Source organism: Bubalus bubalis, chromosome 21 (genome assembly GCF_019923935.1).
Source record: "Bubalus bubalis isolate 160015118507 breed Murrah chromosome 21, NDDB_SH_1, whole genome shotgun sequence".
Taxonomy (NCBI): Eukaryota; Metazoa; Chordata; class Mammalia; order Artiodactyla; family Bovidae; genus Bubalus; species Bubalus bubalis.
Genome location: NC_059177.1, coordinates 16,151,750 through 16,174,559, shown reverse-complemented (window position 1 = coordinate 16,174,559; position 22,810 = coordinate 16,151,750). Strand labels below are relative to the sequence as shown.

At 40.5% G+C, this 22,810-nt stretch overlaps 2 protein-coding genes across 20 annotated transcripts in view; one reads left to right on the top strand and one right to left on the bottom strand.

The window, feature by feature from the left end:
- TOPAZ1 (testis and ovary specific TOPAZ 1) overlaps positions 1–10,476 on the bottom strand; it is a 61,489-nt gene extending 51,013 nt beyond the window's left edge. For 2 of the 8 annotated variants that reach the window (XM_025272931.3, XM_044933930.2), the window contains exons 1-2: positions 9,547–10,476; positions 5,900–8,339 (exon numbers count right to left, since the gene is read on the bottom strand). In XM_025272931.3, coding sequence (XP_025128716.3) covers positions 5,900–8,339; positions 9,547–9,751 — 2,645 coding nt within the window. In that variant the 5' untranslated portion in view covers positions 9,752–10,476. The remainder of the gene's footprint in view (positions 1–5,899; positions 8,340–9,546) is intronic. The other 6 variants (XM_044933931.2, XM_044933933.2, XM_044933932.2 and 3 more) reach the window with 6 other exon arrangements.
- Positions 10,477–10,522: 46 nt separating this feature from the next.
- The window catches only part of LOC123465257, a 207,168-nt gene continuing 194,880 nt past the window's right edge, over positions 10,523–22,810 (top strand). For all 12 annotated transcript variants that reach the window (XM_045163928.1, XM_045163933.1, XM_045163927.1 and 9 more), the window contains exons 1-3: positions 10,523–11,442; positions 12,339–12,495; positions 14,079–14,130. In XM_045163928.1, coding sequence (XP_045019863.1) covers positions 11,270–11,442; positions 12,339–12,495; positions 14,079–14,130 — 382 coding nt within the window. In that variant the 5' untranslated portion in view covers positions 10,523–11,269. The remainder of the gene's footprint in view (positions 11,443–12,338; positions 12,496–14,078; positions 14,131–22,810) is intronic.

Genomic DNA, 22,810 nt, shown 5'->3' with positions numbered 1-22,810 from the left:
GATTTTGGAGCAGGTGGGCCTGGGTCCAGATCTCAGCTCTGATACTGACTGAGCTGAGTGTTCTTTGGAAAGTTAGTGACTTTGAGTCAGTTTTAAAGATAGGGCCAGTTTCAATCTCTGAATGGTTCCACTTGCTGAAATAATATATGTAGCTAGCACAGGACAGACACAAAATGTCAGTTCTTACAATTAAGTGTAAAATTGTGTACTAGAATTAGAGTGCCTCAGACACTCAGTGAAAAGGGAGAATGGACCAAAGTGAGCTTCTTGAAAGACAGGCCAAGGAGTCTATATACAATACATGAGAGAGAGAGAGAGAGAGAATGACCTTTACTTTTGCTGGAAACTGGTTTTTCTTTCTTTTTTTTTTTTTGGAATTTGGCATGGTAAACCTGGTGACAGAAGGCCAATCTCTTGGGGGAAAAAAACTAATTTTCTAAGATTCTGGGGAAGTAAGTGGGGTGGGTTTCTTGAGATGATATAGTTTACCCAGGGTACATTCATGCTAGGCATGGGTCGAATGGGACTCAAACTTTTTTCCCTTTGTTAATCTAAATCAATCCAATCGCTAAGGAGCAGTACAAATTTTGGTTTTTCTCAACCCTCTTATCTGGGCTTCCCAGGTGGTAAAGAATCCACCTGCCAATGCAGGAGATATAAGAGATGTGGGTTCAACTGAGCATCAAACATACAAGAGCATACATACACAACCCTCTTTTCTAACCTAATTAAAAGACGCTTACTCCTTGAAAGGAAAGTTATGACCAACCTAGACAGCATATTAAAAAGCAGAGACATTACTTTGCCGACAAAGGTCCATCTAGTCAAAGCTATGGTTTTTCCAGTAGTCATGTATGGATGTGAGAGTTGGACTATAAAGAAAGCTGAGTGCCAAAGAATTGATGCTTTTGAACTGTGATGTTGGAGAAGACTCTTGAGAGTCCCTTGGACTGCAAGGAGACCCAACCAGTCAGTTATGAAGGAAATCAGTCCTTAATATTCATTGGAAGGACTGATGCTGAAGCTGAAACTCCAATACTTTGGCCACCTGATGCGAAAAGCTGACTCATTTGACCCTGGTGCTGGGAAAGATTGAGGGAAGGAGGAGAAGGGGATGACAGAGGATGAGATGATTGGATGGCATCACCGACTCAATGGACATGAGTTTGGGTAGGCTCTGGGAGTTGGTGTTGTACAGGGAGGCCTGGCGTGCTGCAGCTCATGGGGCTGCAGAGAGTCAGACATGACTGAGCAACTGAACTGAACTGAGTGTTCTTGTACCTCAGTTTACATATTTTCATTTCAAACACTTTAGTTCCCAATTCCCTAGTTATATAGTTGTTGTGTAGTCACTAATTCACGTCTGACCCTTTGTGATTTGATGGACTGCAGCTTGCCAGGATCCTCTGTTCATGAGATTTCCCAGGCAAGAATACTGGAGTGACTTGCCATTTCCTTCTCCAGGGGATGTTCCTGACCCATGGATCAAACTTGTGTCTCCTGCACTGGCAGGCAGATTCTTCACTACTGAGCCACCAGGGAAGCCCCAGCTATATATTAATAGTAATTCCCTTGAATATTTGGCAGATTTTAAAAATCTCAATGATCCACTGTATAATATCACTCAACTGAAATTTCAGTATTTGTGACTGAAGATAATGCTGTGTCCTAGTACAGATTAACAACATTGACTATTACAGACATTTTCAGGTCGCTATACTCACAGGCTAACTCAAAAGTTTTACCAATTTTACTCATTATCCATTTCTAAGTTCATCAGTTCAAGTCTTTAGGAATTAGTTCTAACATGCTAATGCTTTGAAATTTAATATGGACTTCCAACACTGTGGAGATCGACAATGAATACGTATTCTAACATAACTGAAATACCTTACAAATTCTCCTTAACAAGGTCTGAGACTACTTCCCCCAACCATTAAATTAACTCAGGTTTGTCCACCTATTTTACCAAGAAGAGATAGTCTAGAGCTTCTGAAAATTTCCAGGCTTAGCCATCTTCAATTTTTATTTCTGTAAAACAGGAACTCTTTGCTTTCTGCCATTAGAGTGGTATCATTTGCATATCTGAAGTTGTTGATGTTTCTTCCATGACTCTAATGGCAGAAAGTGAAGAGGAATTAAAGAGCCTCTTGATGAGGGTGAAGGAGGAAAGTGAAAGAGATGCTTAAAACTAAAATATTAAAAAAAACTAAGATCATGGCATCTGGCCCCATTCAGTTCAGTTCAGTCACTTAGTTGTGTCCGACTCTTTGCGACCCCATGGACTGCAGCACGCCAGGCCTCCCTGTCCATCACCAACTCCTGGAATTTACTCAAACTCATGTCCATTGAGTCAGTGTCCCATTACTTCACGGCAAATAGAGGGGGAGAAGGTGGAAGTAGTGACAGAGTTCCTCTTCTTGGGCTCTAAAATCACTGCGGATGGTGACTGAAGCCATGAAATCAGAAGACACTTGCTTCTTGGCAGGAAAGCTATGACAAACTTAGACAGTGTGCTGAAAAGCAGAGACATTACTGTGCCGTCAAAGGTCTGTATAGTCAAAGCTATGGTCCTCCCGGTGGTCATATATGGTTGTGAGATCTGGACCGTAAAAAAGAGTGCGGAAGAATTGATGCCTTCAAACTACAGTGCTGGAGAAGACTCCTGAAATTCCTATGGAAGCAAGGAGACCCAACCAGTCAATCTTAAGGGAAATCAACCCTGAATACTTGTTGGAAGGACTGATGCTGAAGCTGAAGCTCCAATACTTTGGTCACCTGATGCGAAGAGCTGACTCATTAGAAAAGACCCTGATGCTGGGAAAGACTGAAGGCAGGAGGAGAGTGCGGAGACAGAGGATAAGATGGCTGGATGGCATCACTGATGCAATGGACATGAACTTGGACAAACTTCAGGTGATGGTGAGGGACAGAGAGGCCTAGTGTGCTCCAGCCCACGGGGTCACAAAGAATTGGACAGGACTGGAAAACTGAACAGCAATAACACAGAAACTCAGAATCTAACAGGTTTCAAACTCTTAGTGTCACATATTGAGGACAAAAGAATGTATTAATTAGCAACTGGTTGGTAAAAGGGAGAGAGTTGACATTAGAAATTATATTTTAAGCTTCATCTAGTTCTAGAACCATTCATTAACAATTTTCTGTACAACTATTACACCCTCTGGTGATCAGGCCTCCATTTTTTCCTGTTAAAGTTTATTCTAGCACTGTGGATAACTGTAAAACTGGTATTTCCAATGTAGAAAAAGGAAAATACTAAAATAACTACTAAGGAAATTTTCAAGTTTATTTAAAAATCCAAACTTTAGAAGCAGAAATGAAAGAAAAAGAAGAGCTAATACAAGTATCATTGATGTTTCTGCCATGAAGGAAAATGAAGTTAAAATAACAGAATAACTATCTGAAGTAAATTTGATACTGCAAACCAAAATGGTTCAGCTTGGGCAGGAAAATCTGATATATAATTTGATACAATACATAATCCTAAAACAGAAAGCAAGAAGTGAAAAAAAAAAAAAAAGAAGGCAGTTTAGAGACGGGCAATGCAGAATTAGTTTGGCCTCAGACTTTTCCACTATAACACTCAAAGCCAGAAAGCCGGGATGAATAACTATATAGTTGTGAGAAGAAAAAATACAAACTAAGAATTTTTTACCCAATTTGTTCACAGACAATAGGCATTCTTATGTGCCCAAGATCTTAGGAAACACAACAATCAAGATCCATTGAAAAAAAATTGCTCTGAAATCTAGTCAACTAAGAAATAAATCAAAATAGTCAAGATTAAAGGAGAGTAAAAAGAATTGATGGTAAAGACTGAATCAACTTAAATATAGAATGAAGTCTTTGGAAATTCAGATTATTGATGAGAATGTAAACGTCACAAGCCTTAACAAGAAAAAACAAGAAATTTTAAGAAAAATGTAAGGGGCAAGATTGGGAGAAAAAGTGAATATGTTCGTCTTTTATCAGGAAAGCAAATGTTACTGTCTGAAGTTAGAACACAATTTTTAAAAGTCATGATAACAAAACTCAAACTTTAAAATAATCTTTCATATTAGCTTGGGACCAACTGTTAGGAACTAATTTCTTGTGGTAAAGAGGTTTTTGATTCAGCAATTCCTTTAGTTTTACTTCAGTCTCTCCTTCCCCAAGTTAAGTGTAAGTAAAATTAAATGTTTTTACTAAAAAGTGGCATGATCTAATTTTTCTGAAATTATATCCCCATACATGCCTAGGCAGAAGTCTGGAATGACGCACACAAATTTTGAGTAATTAATTTGTTATTTTGGGTGGTAGGATTCCCTCCCTTTTACACTTCTATTGTAATGAACATGTGTCATTTTAATGCAATCAGCCATTATTCTAAGAAAGGGAAAAAAAGTATAAAAAACAAACTTTATGCCCACTTCATAACACTTCTCTCTTTCTCGCTTCAATTGCAGTTCATTGTCAACATCCTGTTAACTAACAGATGTTTGCTTCTGAATGCCAGATTTGCTCTGATTTCTCTTTGCATTCCTCAAAGGAAGCATGGTAGAGGAAGAGTTAAAAGCATCTTTAATAACTACCTTTTACTGAGCTCTCACTATTCATCTAGTGTCAAACTAATACCTGTCCCATCCATTCATTGATTTGATTCTTACAACCCTGAGGCAAGTACCTCCCCTTTTAACAAATAAGGTAAAATAATTTGCCTAAAAGGTCACAGAGCTATTAGGGCAAGGAGAAGACTCAGAAACTTAGGTCGGGCTATAAGGTAGTTCAAGTTCAGATTCTCTTACTAGTAGTGTCAACCTGGACAAGTGACAACTTGTCACCCTCATTTTTTTCCACTTCAAAATGGCAGATTACCATCCTCATTACATGGTTTTAAAAATAATAATTAGTATTATCTATAGATAATAGAGCTCTTGGTTCTTCCTTTGGGATATAAAAAGTACTCTATTGGGTGATAGGTTACAAGTTCTTGTAACACTAAGAACATCAAGAAGAATGTAGTATCACTAAATTTATAAATACCAGAGAAATTTAAGTCATGCACCCTTGAATCTTAGTGAAATGTGTTTTCTTATTTTGACTCTGTCCACAAAACATTCCAATATTCAAGTATTATACAAAAACAAATTAGAGCTTCAAAATTATGAAACTTAGTAAAATATAATATTAAATAAAATTCGGGCCAATCAGATAGATCAAGTTCCTGAACATGAAGGTTATTACTTGGCTCTGTTTAAAGATGATTCAGGCAAACTCACCCTCTTTGGGGACTAAACTATCATTTAAAACCATCTCCCTAAAAATAAAACCATGAAAAAAAATTTTAAGCTTTTTCCCTCTGAAAAGTAGTTTAACTTTTGATTTACTTTTAAGTTTTAATTCAAATAAACTTTTCCAAGACTTCTCTGACAAGTGAAAAATAAATTTTTTTATCTAACAAGGAAGCCACAGAAAATGGGTTAAAATATATATACAGCACTTTTCTTAATAAGTAACTTGACTGAAATGAAAGTATATCTGTATATTTACAATGATTAAAAAACATAGAGATCAATTTAAGTGACTTTTGAAAGAAGAAATCTCAGTAATTTAAAAAGCCACTTTATAAACCACCATTTAAAATTCTGAACAGCTGATCTGCTCCATTATAATTTCAAATATAATAATCATTTTATTTCAAGTCTAAGTTTCAGGATAATGACACTTCCAGGTCTCAGCAATAATACACTATATTACATTTAATAAATAACTGGGTTGAAAAAATAATGGAGCATCAATATGATCACTGAATAAATTAGTGACATCTAAGACCAAAAAGTGCTTTTGAAACCTGCAACAATAATCTGCACAAAAAGGCATATTTGAACATGCATACCTCAAGTCATTGCTTGGTTCTTTTTTTTCTGGAAGTTTCATGTGCTTGGAGTCTGTCGATTGATGCTCTTCAGCAACGTTGGGCTCCTGGCTTATCATGGGAACCTCTGAAGGAAATGAGAGTTCCCCTTCATTGGAGACTCCAAAGAGGTCTGGGTCATCTTGAATTACATCAATTAAGAGGACATCATCTTCATATGCTTTCAGAATATCTGGAAACCCCACTTTAATTTCTGAAAAGTTCTTAGTCATTTTTCTACCACTAACTTCAGAGGAAACTGCTTTGAATGGTTCTTGTTCATTGGAATAGAAGGTGGGATTTTTCTCTATACATCCAGGATCACAAGAAAATGTATTATTTTCAACTGTGAGAGAACCAGCTGCCTTATTAGAAATGACAGGGCCTGATGCAGAGATGTGGTTAGATGGTTGTTTATTATTACCTTGCTTTAAAAAGCTCGGAGCAATAATACAGGAATTCTTACTGCAGAATGAGTCAGAACTAGCTTGCACTGGAATCACACTACGTTGTATACTCAAAGATTGAGGTCCTGAAGTTACTGTGACAGCATTTTCTTTAGTCCTACTCTGCCTTACCTCTGCTCCAGATAAACTGTCAAGAAGTTCTAGGGGACTATATACTTCTCTCTCTGATGACTTGGCATTAATTTCTTTTCTTTTTTCTGTTTTGTTCTTAAGTAAAGGAATTTTAAAATTAGTCAGCCGTCCTGTGTTCAGTATCTTAACTAGGTCTGGAACAACCAGTGCTTGCTTAGTAATGCATGCTTTTCGATGAACAGTTTTGCTTGTAGAGTTATTTGTTTCCTGACCATCCTGGGAAGCCACCGTCAAATTCAGTTTTGTTAAATTCCCTCTATCTTTTTTTTTACTTCCTGTTAAGTTGTGAGTCCTATTAGTCAATGGAGTATCTTCAGGAGTATTAGAAACTACCTCTGATGCACTTCTGCTTAGTTCCTCTGACTTCATTTTTTCGTCATCATTGACTATAGGTTCCTTTATAACCACTGAAGTAGGTTCCACTGTAGAGACTGAAGGTAAACAATTTAAATTAGAATCCAATTTTTCTATACTTAAAGATGCACTGTTTGTTTCTGTTACAGAACTTTGTAGCATTAATTTGGAGTCAGTTAAGTGAGTTTGATTCGTTTGATGTTTAAGAAAATCATCTTGCCTAGAACTTTGTCGCAAGGAAGCTTTTTTCCAACACTGGGCAGATATTCTAGCACATGAATAACAAGGCCAAGTTCTTTTGCCAGTCATTGGTATTGTTCTCTGACAGCTATATTTAAATTCTTCAGCTTCATTCTTCAAGCCTTCCCTAGAAGACCTCTTTTCAATAGGAAAGCAATCACTAAGTGACTTCACTAATGAATTTTTCATTGACTTAAAATAATCTTCTGGTGGATCCATGCTGGTACATCCTAAAGGCTGTGAAACATTCTTTGTTTCTTCTTTTGAAAGTTGCTCAAGGGCTTTCTGAAACACAGCATTTGCACAATGTTCAGGACTTGTTTTTTCCCCCGTTTCTGGAAGACTTAATAAAGGATCCATTGGTGACAGCGTATTATTATTTACTTTTCTCAAAACTTTCAAAGAACTTTTTTTAGCTTCTAAAATCTCTGTTTCTTTACCATCAGCACCTGTTTGGTTTCCTTGTAACATCAGCTCAGATTTGTTACACATATTAGAAAACTTCATCTCAATAACCATTCCATTTCCTTTTTCAGACACCTTCATCCTTTTTCTGGATTTTCTCCCAATACTGCTCTCCTCTATTGAATGTTTATTTTTTTCACTTTGAAGGCAGGAAAACAAGCCATTATTTTTACTTAGGTATGAATCATTTTCTTCAAGCAATAACTGACTTACTCGCATTACATTTTCTTCAGTTTGTAAAAGCTGAGGAATATTGCTTGGATCAGTCTTATCTATGAGACTCCTAGGGTTTTCTTTCTTTGACTTTGAGGAATTTTCTGGTACATGCATACATCCTCCATCAGGTTTATAAGCAAGGTTATTTTCATCATTACAATCCTTGGAATGGGAGAGACAACTGCAATCATGTAATTTTAAAATGGAATTATTTTCTACTCCAGGTGACAAGCTGTTACAAGAATATTTCAGAGTATTCTTGTACAGTTCATCTTGGAATTCAACCTTACTGTTTTGTGTAGCCTTATTTTCAGTCATTTTGAGAGCTGGGCTTTCTAAGCTTTTACATTTTTTAATTCGAATTCTTCTTTTAATACCTTCTACCAACCTTTCCTTACCCAAAGACTGCAAGAAAGCCATACTTTGAAATTCACTGCATTCCACTGTTGGGAAATATTCGGAACTGGTTAATGATTCCTTTCTTACCAGGTCAATCCCTGGCTGTGGATCATCACTTGAGGCTTCAGTAACTTTTCCTTTTTCCTTGGCTGATCAAAACAACAAAACATACCAGAGAAGATTTTATATTGAGGGGGGAAAAGCAATACAAATTAAAATTAAAAAAAAAAAGTGAAGTCATCCATTTTTATTTCCCTGAATAGCTCTAGGAAAACATAGGTTTGTTTTTAAAATCAAAGACCTAATTTCTATTAAGGAACTACATACGAACCTGTATAAATTCTAAGGTAACTGAATAGCCTCTAGCATCATCACTCCACACTAGCCAAAGTGGCTCACTGGTAGGAGTCCCTTTTATAGTGCTGTGCTGTGCTTAGTTGCTCAGCTGTATCCGACTCTTTGTGACCCTATCGGCTGTAGCCCGCCAGGCTCCTCTGTCCATGGGGATTCTCCAGGCAAGAATACTTGAGTGGGTCGCCATGCCCTTCTCCAGGGGATCCTCCCAACCCAGGTCTCCTGTATTGCAGGCGGATTCTTTATTGTCTGAGCCACCAGGCTGCTGCTAAGTCGCTTCAGTCATGTCCGACTCTGTGCGACACCATAGACGGTAGCCCACCAGCCTCCCCCGTCCCTGGGATTCTCCAGGCAAGAACACTGGAGTGGGTTGCCATTTCCTTCTCCAATGCATGAAAGTGAAAAGTGAATGTGAAGTCGCTCATTCGTCTCCGACTCTTAGCGACCCCATGGACTGCAGCCTACCAGGCTCCTCCGTCCATGGGATTTTCCAGGCAAGAGTACTGGAGTGGGGTGCCATTGCCCTCTCCAAAGCCACCAGGGAAACCCAACAATTCTGGAGTGGGTAGCCTATCCCTTCTCCAGGGGATCTTCCCCACCGAGGAATGGAAGCGAGGTCTCTTGTATTACAGGAGCATTCTTTACCAGGAGAGCTACCAGGGAAGCCCTCCTTTTATAGTACTTCTGACCAAGGCACCCTAACGGGACAAATATCTTTGTTTTCCCCCTTTCTGGTCAACTGTGCGCATCAGTAAAGTCCATGCAGATTCAAGTGAAAAGCTACCGATAAAACACGGGTGAAGGAGAATGGGTGCAAAGGCTAGAAAGGGAGTGACCCCTAAGTGCTCTCTTTCGGCGTCCTCCCGCTTGCAATGGGAGCTCCGCCTCCTTCGCCGCTTCTAAAGTGGACCTGTCAGATGGGTCTGAAAGGCCCCCATGTTCCCCCAGCCCCTCCGCTCGCCGCCTCGCTAAGTAAGGCCTTCCCAGTCCCGGATGCCTCACCTGACTTGTCACTTTCCACCTCTTCTCTCCCAGACGCCCGAGCCACCATCCTCCTCTTTTGCCTGCTCTCCTCGCGCCCCTCCGCCTCAGGGCCGCAGCCTCCTGCCTCGCCTAGCCCTGGCCGCCGGCTTCTCTTCCTCAGGCCTCGAGCGTCGCCTTCACGCCCTGGGGCCGTCGTGGGGCCCGAGGGTGGAGCCCGCGGCATCCGCCCGGGGCTGCCAGTCTCCCCGCCAACGCAGGCCGCTTCCGCTCGCAGGAGCCCACACCAACCGCGGGAAGGCTGCTCCTTCCGCCAGGTACCTGAGGCTCCGCCCCGCGTCTCTCGCCGCCAAGACCCCGGGACCGGAAGCGGAAGTGGGGCCCGCGCGGCCTGGCAGTGGCAAATACGATGAGGCTCAACGGGCGGAAGGACCGTGAGGGTCTGTGGCTGTCGCTTCTGGAGTTCACTGCGCGACCGTGAAGCCTCCACGTCGGTCGGGTCGAACCTTCCACTAGGCTGGACTCTCCTGGGACCATTCGGGGCCCCTCTCTCACCTGCCACCTCTCATGCCTGGTTGCTTTGAAAGACCGAGTGACTTCTAACTCTACCCCTGACTTCTTGGGGTCCCGTTCCATCTGCCTTCCCGACGTTGTGTAGGCACCTCAGCCTCCTGTTATGCAAAACTGAACTTATTTTTCCTCACAGAGTTGCTCCTTTTGTACTGGTGGAAGCGCCGCTGTCTACCCAGCTGTCTGAGTAAGGAACCTGGAAACTTTCAGAAATACCCTTTCGACTTGATCCCTCACATCTGCATTGAGGACATCTGCTGGATTCAACCGGAGAAGGCAATGGCACCCCACTCCAATACTCTTGCCTGGAAAATCCCATGGACGGAGGAGCCTGGTGGGCTGCAGTCCATGGGGTCCCTAAGAGTCGGACACGACTGAGCGACTTCATTTAAACTTTTCACTTTCATGCATTGGAGAAGGAAATGGCAACCCACTCCAGTGTTCTTGCCTGGAGAATCCCAGGGACGGGGGAGGCTGGTGGGTTGCCGTCTATGGGGTCGCACAGAGTTGGACACGACTGAAGCGACTTAGCAGCAGTAGCAGCAGCTGGATTCAACTTTCTGTGTTTGTCAGCCACTCACCTGGGCTCCAGCTTGCAGACTCTGACTGACCTACTGCATCAGCCTACTGGATGTTACTCGTGCTTCCATCCTTGTGCTTTTTCAGTCAGCTTCCACCTGCCGCCAGGCCATGCCCTTCCATTGAAAGGGTATCTTGGCATTTCCCACCTTGGCCTTTCTTGAACCTCCTTTGCTCAAAGACTGAAACTAACAGAAAGTGTGTTATTTGCTCTTTCGGGTATGGCCCCTGAATATTTGATTTTTGTCTCTCACTGCCACTGTGGGGGAGAAGGTGTGCTTCATTGGAAATCTATGCACAGAAGTTACCTTTCTGCATTACCTGACTCTAATTCTGTTGGAGCTATTTTACAGCTGTGTAAGTTGTAAATGAGTGGTAGCAGTGCAAAATGGTGGTCTGTGGAAACACAAATTCTCTCCCGAAGTTCAATCGATTTTTGCACTCCCTGTGAAAGAAGATGGTTTTGCCTCCATTTATTTCAATATATCTGGTCTATAAATGTGTCTATTCTTTGGTCTTGTCCTTTAAGCAGATGGTTATAAAATCTGCCTGATACAAGAAACAAAATCTTTAACATGTTCATTTTTATATCTATATGACAGTCATAATTTTGAAACTGAGCAGGACTCCGAGTTTGGGTCTTCTGAGCATGAACTGCCAATACTCCTTGTTTGGTGCCCTGCAGATATTTACTGTGCCTTCCTTCACAACTGGTGATAGTAAATTGGCTTTCTTGTGCTGCAGGCAAAAGGACTCAAGTTCAGTTGGGTAAGAATTTTATCTTTTTGGGGGATGGAGGGTGGCTGTTTGTTAACACCACACATACCCTTGCCTGCATTTACCTCACGTTGGGCTACTGCTGGAGTTCCCTAGATTCCATGTGATCCAGCTTGCTGATAGAAATAGAGTAGGGCAGTGACACAGATAATTTTAGAAATCCCACTAGGGAATTATGTATAGAGAATTAACTTTGGGAGACCATTATACATTAATGATTGCTCAAGAAAGGAATCAGAATATCATGAAACAAAACAGGCCTGCTTAACAATGTACCCATGTAATAAAAGCACAAGATATCCTCCAGGTCATTAGGTAAAAAAATGAGACCTGTATGCCTCATGCTGGCCGAGGTCAGCAAGATAATGATCCTTAAGACAAAGACCTCTGCACACCAAGTACAGGACATAGGGCAAAGATGACATTCCAAAGTAGAAGACCTCAAACTCTAATCTGAGATGATTTAACCACTTCTCTGCTGATTTGAATAGCACCATGACATTCCTGGTTTAACCATATAGGGTCAATAACCTGCCATGAAGGAGGAGCTAATGATATAAGCCTACTCTCTACTCAAAAAATGAGGAGGAAGGTGGTCTTCTCCTCCTCCCCACTTTTCCATTGACTACAAAAATGAAGCCCTCTTTGTTCTCAGGGAAGAGCTATCTTGCCTGCCCTCATATCCTTCACAAGCATCCTATACTAATAAACCCACTTTTTACTTACCACTTTGTCCCTCAATGAATTCCTTCTGTGCTTAGACACAAAGAACCTGAGCTTCATTAATTCCTGAGAAAAGTTGTTCAATACCTGTGCTGGTTCAATATATGCTGGTCCTGGAAATTCTTTTGCTTGTCTGCTTGATGAAGTACAAATTTCCCTTCAAGATTCAGTAAGGATCGCCCCTCAAGGATGCTTCCCAGCTGCCTTTCTCCTTATACTTGGAGGAGTGAGATGTTCCTGCCTGTCAACACATCATTTTCAACTGTTTACTTGTATAGTAAGTCCCCTACATACAAACCTTCAAGTTGTGAACTTTCAAAGGTAAGACTACATGTTTGCCTGTCCATTTATGTAGTAAGTTAGTTCACATGTCTGGTGTACATTGTCATGTGTGTGCATTCTCTACAGGTGGTTGTGTTTTTGTGTACTTTACAGAATAGCAGTATTTTTTGTGTTTGTTTTTTATGTATTTGTGTGAAAAGTATAAACCTGTAGAGTGCTATGTACTAATCAGCTACATACAGTACTGTATAGCTGATTGTGTTAGTTGGGTACCTAGGCTAACTTTGTTGGACTTATAAACAAACTGGGCTTATGAATATGCTCTCAGAATGGAACTCATTCATATGTAGGGGACTTACTGTATGTTCCCCTCAGGGCAGGTACTTTATTTTTTTAAAATTAATTTTGGAGTATAGTTAATTTACAATGTTGTGTTTCTGCTGTACAACAAAGTAAATCAGCTATATATACATTGGCATGTGTCCACTCTTGTTTAGATTCTTTTCCAGGTATCTTCTTTTATCTTTGCATGTTTGTTTGTTTAATCTTTGTATGTTAAAAGAGGAGATTGATGATATTGAACACAATGTATATTACGCATTAAAAAATAGTAGGTTTCGTTTAGAGTACTGTGGCAGTTTGGATGAGTGAAATATCCTTAGGAGCTTCTAGAAAATAGAGCTTGGGTAAAGGAGGTGTAAAGAACCTAGAATTTTTTTTTTTTTTCCTGCTTGGAAATATCCCCAGTAAAAGGAAAACCAGTTGAAGAATAGCAGAATTTAGAAAAAGTAATTTTAGGGATTTCAGGCTACATGCTTATTCCAAGTTCACTTTGTGCACCAGTTTCCTTATCTGTGAAATGAAATAAGAGCACATCCTGAAGGAAACCAGAATCTGTCATCCCAAAATATGTCTCTTTGACATAAACATTTTTTTGAGCTGAAGGCAATTAAACAGCAGGAAATGCAGGGAAAACTCTCTACCCCCCCCCCCCCCCCATTTCTACCTAGAGGCAAGATATAAATTCTCCTTTACTGGAGATGACTCTCAATTCTCTGCAGCTGAGAAATGGTACTAGAGGAATCTGCAAATAAAATTTCCTCGATTAGCGTCTTCCCATATATTTACCTTCCTGCAGTTTGCCACTCTTAGAAACCTCAAGATACTTTCCCTTGTCCTGTAATTTCTGTGTGGGTTTATTGTTCCTTGTTGAAGATGATAGAGAAGGTGAGTTCTAAAGAGTTCTCATGAGAATGAAATTTGCTAATATTTGTAAAGCACTTAGAACAATGCCTAGCAGATTGCAAACACTAAGATTTGTTAAATAAAAACCTCTATATTGAAAGATAAATCCTATATAATTCTAATATTTACTATCTTCAAAATAAACATTGCTACCAAGATCTTAGTAAAATAAAGATAAAAATTCAAGAATCCAGCTTCCTTGGTCTGAATAAAAACAGATGGTCTTAAACTCGGCTATAGGCCCAGGAATTTAAAGACGTATGCTCATAACTGTTGAAATGCATGAAAGAGAAATGGGAAGAGCTTAGTAGCATAGGAAATTGCAAAATCAAGCTCACTGAATGTTCTGCATAAAAAAATTATAATCTTTATTACAGGTTTTAAATTCCTCATACCAAACTGCTTTTATGGAAAACTTAAGGAGATTAGGTATGTTTATACAAGTTTTCTTCTGTCCTCTTCTGTGAAATGATTATCATAATCCTACTATTGTGCTTTGCAGTATCTGGAAAGGGCAGGCACAGTTGTTTACCAGAGAACTCAATTTTCCTGGTGGCAGATCTCACATACTTGGTAGTTCAGAAGATTGAGCAGAATGTTTACCCCGTATTTACCCTTACCTATTGAGCCACATCTCAGTCCATAGACTCAGCCCTTTGTGGGTACCTGGGGGGCTCTTCTCTTCTAGTTCTTTTGTGGAATCTGGAGTCGCAAAACATAGCTCGGAGGACCCTTAAGACAGTGGAGTACAGTTTATTATGCCAGCGGATCCAAGGGGAATCAGTTCCCAACAAGAACCCTGATGTTTCTGAGAGGCCCAGTTTTATACCCCCCTACTATGTGACTGGTTACATGTTAGCAACATCTTTGTTGTATATGATTGAGTTTTACAACAAGTAGATGCTAGGAGAATACACAAGGTTAAAGGTGGGGAACAATGATTACACATCAAGGGGGAATGTCTCCATGGTTAATCTAACGGGCAGCCAGACCTCAACTACAATCTCCGTTTGTCATCTGTAAGGAGGGAAGTCTCCAGGAGACCTGGTTTTCACTAGCAATGGTTTCCTCACTCTTGGGCAGGGTTCAGGCCCAGTTCACATCCTGTCTTTAAGATGGATGACAGGCTTCAAGATGGAGTCTCTCCTGCTTTCCTCACACTGGCGCCAACAGTTCCCCTCCCCACTTTTTATTTTCTACACTTTCCCCCTTGTCTCTGAATCCTGATGGACACTACTGCTTAGCCCTTGAAGTCAACTTTGGGGTCACTGCTTCACCCATGTCCTTTGTGCATGGCAAGGCCTAGGTTTATGCTGGAAAGATGACAGCAAAGTTACATTCTCTGTATTCTCCAACTAAAATTGTAGATGACTTATGCACAGGACTGGCTACACAATTTGTGGGGCTCAGTACAAAATGAAAATGTACTTTTTGGAGACCTTCTGATGAAGATAAAGGATTTTGAGACACAGCAGAGCATTAAACCAAGTGTGGGGCCCTGTGTAACCACACAGATTGTGTGCCCATGAAGCTGGCCCTATAGAAACATGGTCTAACCCTTTAAATGTTAAAAAAAAAAAAGTCAATGAACCTATTATACCTCTAGGGAGAAAAAAAAAATCAAAGATTTCAAAATTGGCCTGTGGTCCCAAATATTTTGCTTCCAATATTAGAGTCCAGACTTGGAAACTCAATTAACTTTTTTAAAAATTTTAAATTAATTTATTTTAATTGGAGGCTAATTACTTTACAATATTGTAGTGGTTCTTGCAATATGTTGACATGAATCAGCCATGGATGTACATGTGTTCCCCATCCTGACCCTCCCCTTCCCATCCCTCAGGGTCATCCCAGTGCACCAGCCCTGAGCACCCTGTCTCATGCATTGAACCTGTACTGGCAATCTATTTCACATATGGTAATATACATGTTTTAATGCTATTCTCCCAAATCATCCCACCCTCACCTTCTCCCAGAGAGTCCAAAAGTCTGTTCTTTACATCTGTGTCTCTTTTGCTGTCTCACATATAGGGTCATCATTACCATCTTTCTAAATTCCATATATATGCATTAATATACTTATTGGTGTTTTTCGTTCTGACTTACTTCACTCTGTATAATAGGCTCCAGTTTCATCTACCTCATTAGAACTGATTCAAATGCATTCTTTTTAATAGCTGAGTAATGTTCCATTGTGTATATATACCATAGCTTTCTTATCCATTCGTCTGCCAACGGACATCTAGGTTGCTTCCATGTCCTAGCTATTGTAAACAGTGCTGCGATAAACACTGGGGTACATGTGTCTCTTTCAATTCGAAACTCGATTAACTTTTTATCCACTAGGGGGCCCCAGATCCAGAGCATCCAAGGATGAGGCACCATTCTTTTATCTGGCTTCAGGAACTCTCTGCTCTTTAACCTAAGAGCCTTTGTTTGTTTTTTGTTTTTTTTTTGGTTGTCTGAAAAGCTTTATTTATTTATTTTTTTTAATTTTATTTTTAAACTTTACATAATTGTGTTAGTTTTGCCAAATATCAAAATGAATCCGCCACAAGTATACATGTGTTCCCCATCCTGAACCCTCCTCCCTCCTCCCTCCCCATTCCATCCCTCTGGGTCGTCCCAGTGCACCAGCCCCAAGCATCCAGTATCGTGCATTGAACCTGGACTGGCAACTCGTTCCATACATGATATTTTACATGTTTCAATGCGATTCTCCCAAATCTTCCCACCCTCTCCCTCTCTCTCAGAGTCCATAAGCCTGTTCTATACATCAGTGTCTCTTTTGCTGTCTTGTACACAGGGTTATTGTTACCATCTTTCTAAATTCCATATATATGCGTTAGTATACTGTATTGCTGTTTTTCTTTCTGGCTTACTTCACTCTGTATAATAGGCTCCAGTTTCATCCACCTCATTAGAACTGATTCAAATGTATTCTTTTTAATGGCTGAGTAATACTCCATTGTGTATATGTACCACAGCTTTCTTATCCATTCATCTGCTGATGGACATCTGGGTTGCTTCCATGTCCTGGCTATTATAAACAGTGCTGCGATGAACATTGGGGTACACGTGTCTCTTTCCCTTCTGGTTTCCTCAGTGTGTATGCCCAGCAGTGGGATTGCTGGATCATAAGGCAGTTCTATTTCCAGTTTTTTAAGGAATCTCCACACCTAAGAGCCTTTGATTGTGTCATTGAATCAGATAAAGTCTATTACTCAATGTAGTAAGTTCAAAATGAAGAACAATGGGAATTTGTCAGCAGAACAGGACCTCAGAAATCATCCATTCTAACCTCTTCATTTTACTACTGTGAGGTACAAGAAGCTAAGTAATTTAAAAGTGCTGTGAATCAGTCATTTCCTAAGTGTTTCCTCTGTTTGCTGCTGAGTCGCCCACACTTCCAAGTAGCTATTCTTCAGGAGACAATCACCTCTGGTCTGAGAGAGAGTGAAGCAAGCACAAATTTATTCTCCTGCTTCTGCATGTGGCTGTACACCTGTCTAAGGATGTCTGTGGTGCATATACCCATGTTCTAGCATCTCTGTAAAGGATCTTGTATTTATGCCTCTCTAATTTTCCAGTTGAATTAGCACCAGCATTGTTGTCTATTATATCCTTGGTGGAGGAGGGAGTTCCCTTTTCACTTTCCATTGTGGGAGAACCTCAAAGAGGAGGGGGCTATGCCTGTGCTATGGTGTCAAGATCAAGTTTGCCAAGGGATAGAGTGGGTGGTTGTCTAAATGGTTTGATTTGAAGTGTGAGAGGGAAAATTTCCTCCTATTTAGTCTTTTTACCCACTCAAGAGAATGTGTTATGTTTCTATATACACTGATGACTTTGTATCTCCATACCAGTGTCCTGCTTTGTAGTCCCTTGTCCACGCCTTGGATCCAAATGGCTGGGATAAACAGTTCCTTGAAGACTTGGACTCATTTAGCAGAGAGCAGTCACCAAGAGTTTCGCTTTCCTGCTTCAGGGATTCCTCCAGTGCCCCAAGCAGACATCTGGCTTCATCCAGGGAGTGGGCAGCTAGCTAGTGCAGTGTTGTTAGCATGCCTGGAGAAACCCTCAACCAGCAGGGGTAGGGAGCTAGCGGATAAATCCTCCTGCCTCCTGCCTTTCAGATAGACAATCCTGGAGGCCTTTGGTATATTTTCTTAGGCGTCTCTGAAGATTTGAGCCCTCATTGCTCATGGCAGCAATCTTCTTAATATCATGCTTTTTTTTTAGATTAATTTTTGTTGGCGTATAGTTGACTTACAATGTTGTGTTAGTGTCTGATGTATAGCAGAGTGAATCAATTATACATATACATGTATCCACTCTGTTTCAGATTATTTTCCCATATAGGTCATTACAGAGTATTGAGTAGTGTTTCTTGTGCTCTACAGTAGATTCTTATTCATTATCTATTTTATGTATAGTAGTGGGTAGCATACCTTTTTATTGGTCTCACTGTCCCCATCCTTATCACTGGCCCCCTAAGTGACTTACACATTGGTGCTTGCCTTGGTCTCTGTCCCAGCTGAGATAAGTATCTGTTTGACATTTTAAATTCCCATGCCCCAAATATGACTGTTGATTTCCCCATTTCTCCCATAGCTTCATCAGCTCAGCTCAGTAAACAATAACTCTATAATTCTAGTTACTTAGATTCATTCTGGAATCCTCTCACTCACTAGCCCACATCTCTGCTCCCATTCAATCTTCAGTAAACTTGGCCTGTTTTCCTTATAAACATCCCAAATGTCCTCATTTCTTATCATCTCCACCACTTACGTCCATTAGCCAGGCTACCATCTTTCTTATCAAACTACTCATTCCTCTATTTCTAATTTTGTCCCACTATTCTTCACCTGATAGTCATGTTGATTCAGTAAAATCCAAGTTGTCTCTGTCGCTGAACCCTCCAGTGGGTACCCACCCTATTTAAAATAAAATCTCAAGGCCTTCTGAAGTTTCACAGGCTCTACATAATGATGTCTCTGGCATCCCTTCACCATAATTAGATCACATTCTTCTTCCTTGTGGGGCTTTAACCCAGTAGTCTTCTCATTATCACTTGAATATGCTAAGTGTGTTCTCTTCTTGGGGCTTTTGCATTTGCTCCTCCCCTGTCTGGAATGTCTCTTCTCATCAGAATCTATTAGTATATGCTCCATGCCCTGACTTCCCTCAGGTCTTTGCTGAAATGTTCCTGTAGAAAGAGACTCTCCCTGACCAAGCCAAAGAAAAAACAAATCTGGACTTAGCAAGGGGAGACTTCTGTTCAAAAGGATTATTGCAAGGGGGTGGGGCAGGGAGACAACTGCAGGGGAGAAAACACTTTGACCATAAGATTTACAAGTGCCTCCAGAGTTAGGCAAAAAGTTTTTTTTTTTTTAAGTTTATTTTTTAAGATTGAAGTTTAGCAAGGCAAAGGCTCATAGTTTTGCCAAGAGAACACACTGATTATAGCAGACACCCTCTTCCGAAAACACAAGAGAAGACTCTATACATGGACATTACCAGATGGTCAACACCAAAATCAGATTGATTATATTCTTTCCAGCCAAAGATGGAGAAGCTCTATACAGTTAGCAAAAACAAGACCAGGAGCTGTCTCTGGCTCAGATCATGAACTCCTTATTGCCAAATTCTGACTTAAATTGAAGAAAGTAGGAGAAACCAATAGACTGTAGCTCAGATCATGAACTCCTTATTGCCAAATTCAGATTTAAGTGAAGACAGTAGGGAAAACCAGTAGACCATTCAGCTATGAAGTGAAGTGAAGTGAAGTCGCTCAGTCGTGTCCGACTCGTTGCGACCCCATGGACTGTAGCCTACCAGGCTTCTCAGTCCATGGGATTTTCCAGGCAAGAGTACTGGAGTGGGTTGCCATTTCCTTCTCCAGGGGATCTTCCCGACCCAGGGATAGAACCTGGGTCTCCCGCATTGGAGGCAGATGCTTTACCCACTGAGCCACCAGGGAAGCCCATTCAGGTATGACCTAAATCAAATCCCTTAAGATTATACAGTGGAAGTGGGAAATAGATTTAAGGGACTAGATCTGATAGAGTACCTGATGAACTATGGACAGAGGTTCGTGACATTGTACAGAGGACAGGGATCAAGATCATCCCCAAGAAAAAGAAATGTAGAAAAGCAAAATGGCTTTCTGAGGAGGCCTTACAAATGGCTGTGAAAAGAAGAGAAGCCAAAAGCAAAGGAGAAAAGGAAAGATAAACCCATTTGAATGCAGAGTTTCAAAGAATAGCAAGGAGAGATAAGAAAGCCTTCCTCAGCGATCAGTGCAAAGAAATAGAGGAAAACAATAGAATGGGAAAAACTAGAGATCGCTTCAGGAAAATTAGAGATACCAAGGGAACATTTCATGCAAAGATGGGCTCAATAAAGGACAGAAATGGTATGGACCTAACAGAAGCAGAAGATATTAGGAGGAGGTGGCAAGAATACACAGAAGAACTATACAAAAAAGATCTTCACAACCCAGATAATCATGATGGTGTGATCACTCATCTAGAGCCAGACATCCTGGAATGTGAAGTCAAGTGGACTTTAGGAAGCATCACTATGAACAAAGCTAGTGCAGGAGATGGAATTCCAGTGGAGCTATTTCAAATCCTAAAAGATGATGCTGTGAAAGTGCTGCACTGAATATGCCAGCAAATTTGGAAAACTCAGTAGTGGCCACAGGACTGGAAAAGGTCAGTTTTCATTCCAATCCCAAAGAAAGGCAATGCCAAAGAATGCTCAAACTACCGCACAACTGCACTCATCTCACACGCTAGTAAAGTGATGCTTAAAATTCTCCAAGCCAGGCTTCAGCAATACGTGAACCGTGAACTTCCAGATGTTCAAGTTGGTTTTAGAAAAGGCAGAGGAATCAGAGATCAAATTGCCAACATCCACTGGATCATCAAAAAAGCAAGAGAGTTCCAGAAAAACATCTATTTCTGCTTTATTGACTATGCCAAAGCCTTTGACTATGTGGATCACAATAAACTGTGGAAAATTCTGAAAGAGATGGGAATACCAGACCACCCTACCTGCATCCTGAGAAATCTGTTTGCAGGTCAGGTAGCAAGAGTTAGAACTGGATATGGAACAACCAACTGGTTCCAAATAGGAAAAGGAGTACATCAAGGCTGTATATTGTCACCCTGCTTATTTAACTTATATTCAGAGTACATCATGAGAAACGCTGGGCTGGATGAAGCACAAGCTGGAATCCAGATTGCCGGGAGAAATATCAATAACCTCAGATATGCAGATGACACCACCCTTATGGCAGAAGGTGAAGAAGAATTAAAGAGCCTCTTGATGAAAGTGAAAGAGGAGAGTGAAAAAGTTGGTTTAAAGCTCAGTATTCAGAAAGCGAAGATCATGGCATCCGGTCCATCACTTCATGGGAAATAGATGAGCAAACAGTGGAAACAGTGGCAGACCTTATTTTTTTGGGTTCCAAAATCACTGCAGATTTATGCAATGACTGCAGTTATGAAATTAAAAGATGCTTAGTCCTTGGAAGGAAAGTTATGACCAACCTAGACAGCATATTAAAAAGCAGAGACATTACTTTGCCAACAAAGGTCCATCTAGTCAAAGCTATGGTTTTTCCAGTAGTCATGTATGGATGTGAGAGTTGGACTGTGAAGAAAGCTGAGCACTGAAGAATTGATGTTTTTGAACTGTGGTGTTGGAGAAGACTCTTGAGAGTCCCTTGGACTGCAAGGAGATGCAACCAGTCCATCCTAAAGGAGATCAGTCCTGGGTGTTCATTGGAAGGACTGATGTTGAAGCTGAAGCTCCAATACTTTGGCCACCTATTGCAAAGAACTGACTCATTTGAAAAGACCCTGATGCTGGGAAAGATTTCAGGCAGAAGGAGAAGGGGATGACAGAGGATGAGATGGTTGGATGGCATCACTGACTCAATGGACATGAGTTTGGGTAAACACCCAGAGTTGGTGATGGACAGGGAGGCCTGGTGTGCTGCGCTTCATGGGGTCACAAAGGGTCAGACATGTCTGAGCTACTGAACTGAACTGAACTGAATAGTTGATATACTGTAATTTGAACATACATAATATTTATTGGGTATTTTCTTTATATCAAGTACTGTCCTAAGTGGTTTATATCCACTACATCATTTAACTCTATGAGATAGTTAATAGTATTGTTATTTCTGTCAACTACAAATTGGCACTTACGAAGAGCAATGCCAATGACTGAACAACAAAGGCATTTGCCATCTGCCTCTATGGAGACTGAACCCTGTGCTGCTATAACTGTTGATCTTCAACAACTCCTGAGGGAGTTCAGGGTGGAAGGAGCACTCTGTGTTCCAGGGAATCTTGGTGGGATAGGTCTTTACATAGTTGGATGTTTTTAGGAACAGATTTTATGATCCCAATCCTTGAATCTCCTCATATCTAGAGAAGCACTAAATCCTTTCATGGTGACATCAGGTTCTCAGGACTAACAAAAAACCTGTAAAATGAGTGCTTAATGGTATTGAACTCCCCTTTCACCGAAACCTTATATATTGACCTTCCCCCACTGCCACTTTGGAGCAGTGTGTCAGAGCTATCTGAGATGCTGCCTTCCAAGCTGCAATCCTCATTTTGCCCCAAATAAAACTTAACTTGCACCTCTCAAGTTGTGCATCTTTTTTAGTCGACATCTCTTTTTCACAGATGAGAAAATAATACTAAAAGCAGATGAATGCCAAAACACAGTGAACATCAAAGGGAGAGGAAACCACAGTATGTACAATGTATATGCACAGTACCATTATTTATATACATAGTTCAAAAATGAATTATCTGAATCACCAAAAATATTTAATATGGGCAGATGCTATGCAGTATATTTAAATATTTCAATCTAAATGACCTCTCATTCAATATTTAAAGGAATAAAATTCAGTTTTTCTAAAAAATGCTCTTGTCTCAAAGATATACTTCTGGCCACATGTAACTCATGAACATTTGAAAGGTAAGGTGTACAACTGAGAAAATGAACTTTTAATTTTATTTATTTTAATTATAGTTTACTATTTTTTTATTGACGTATAGTTGGTTTACAATGTTATGTC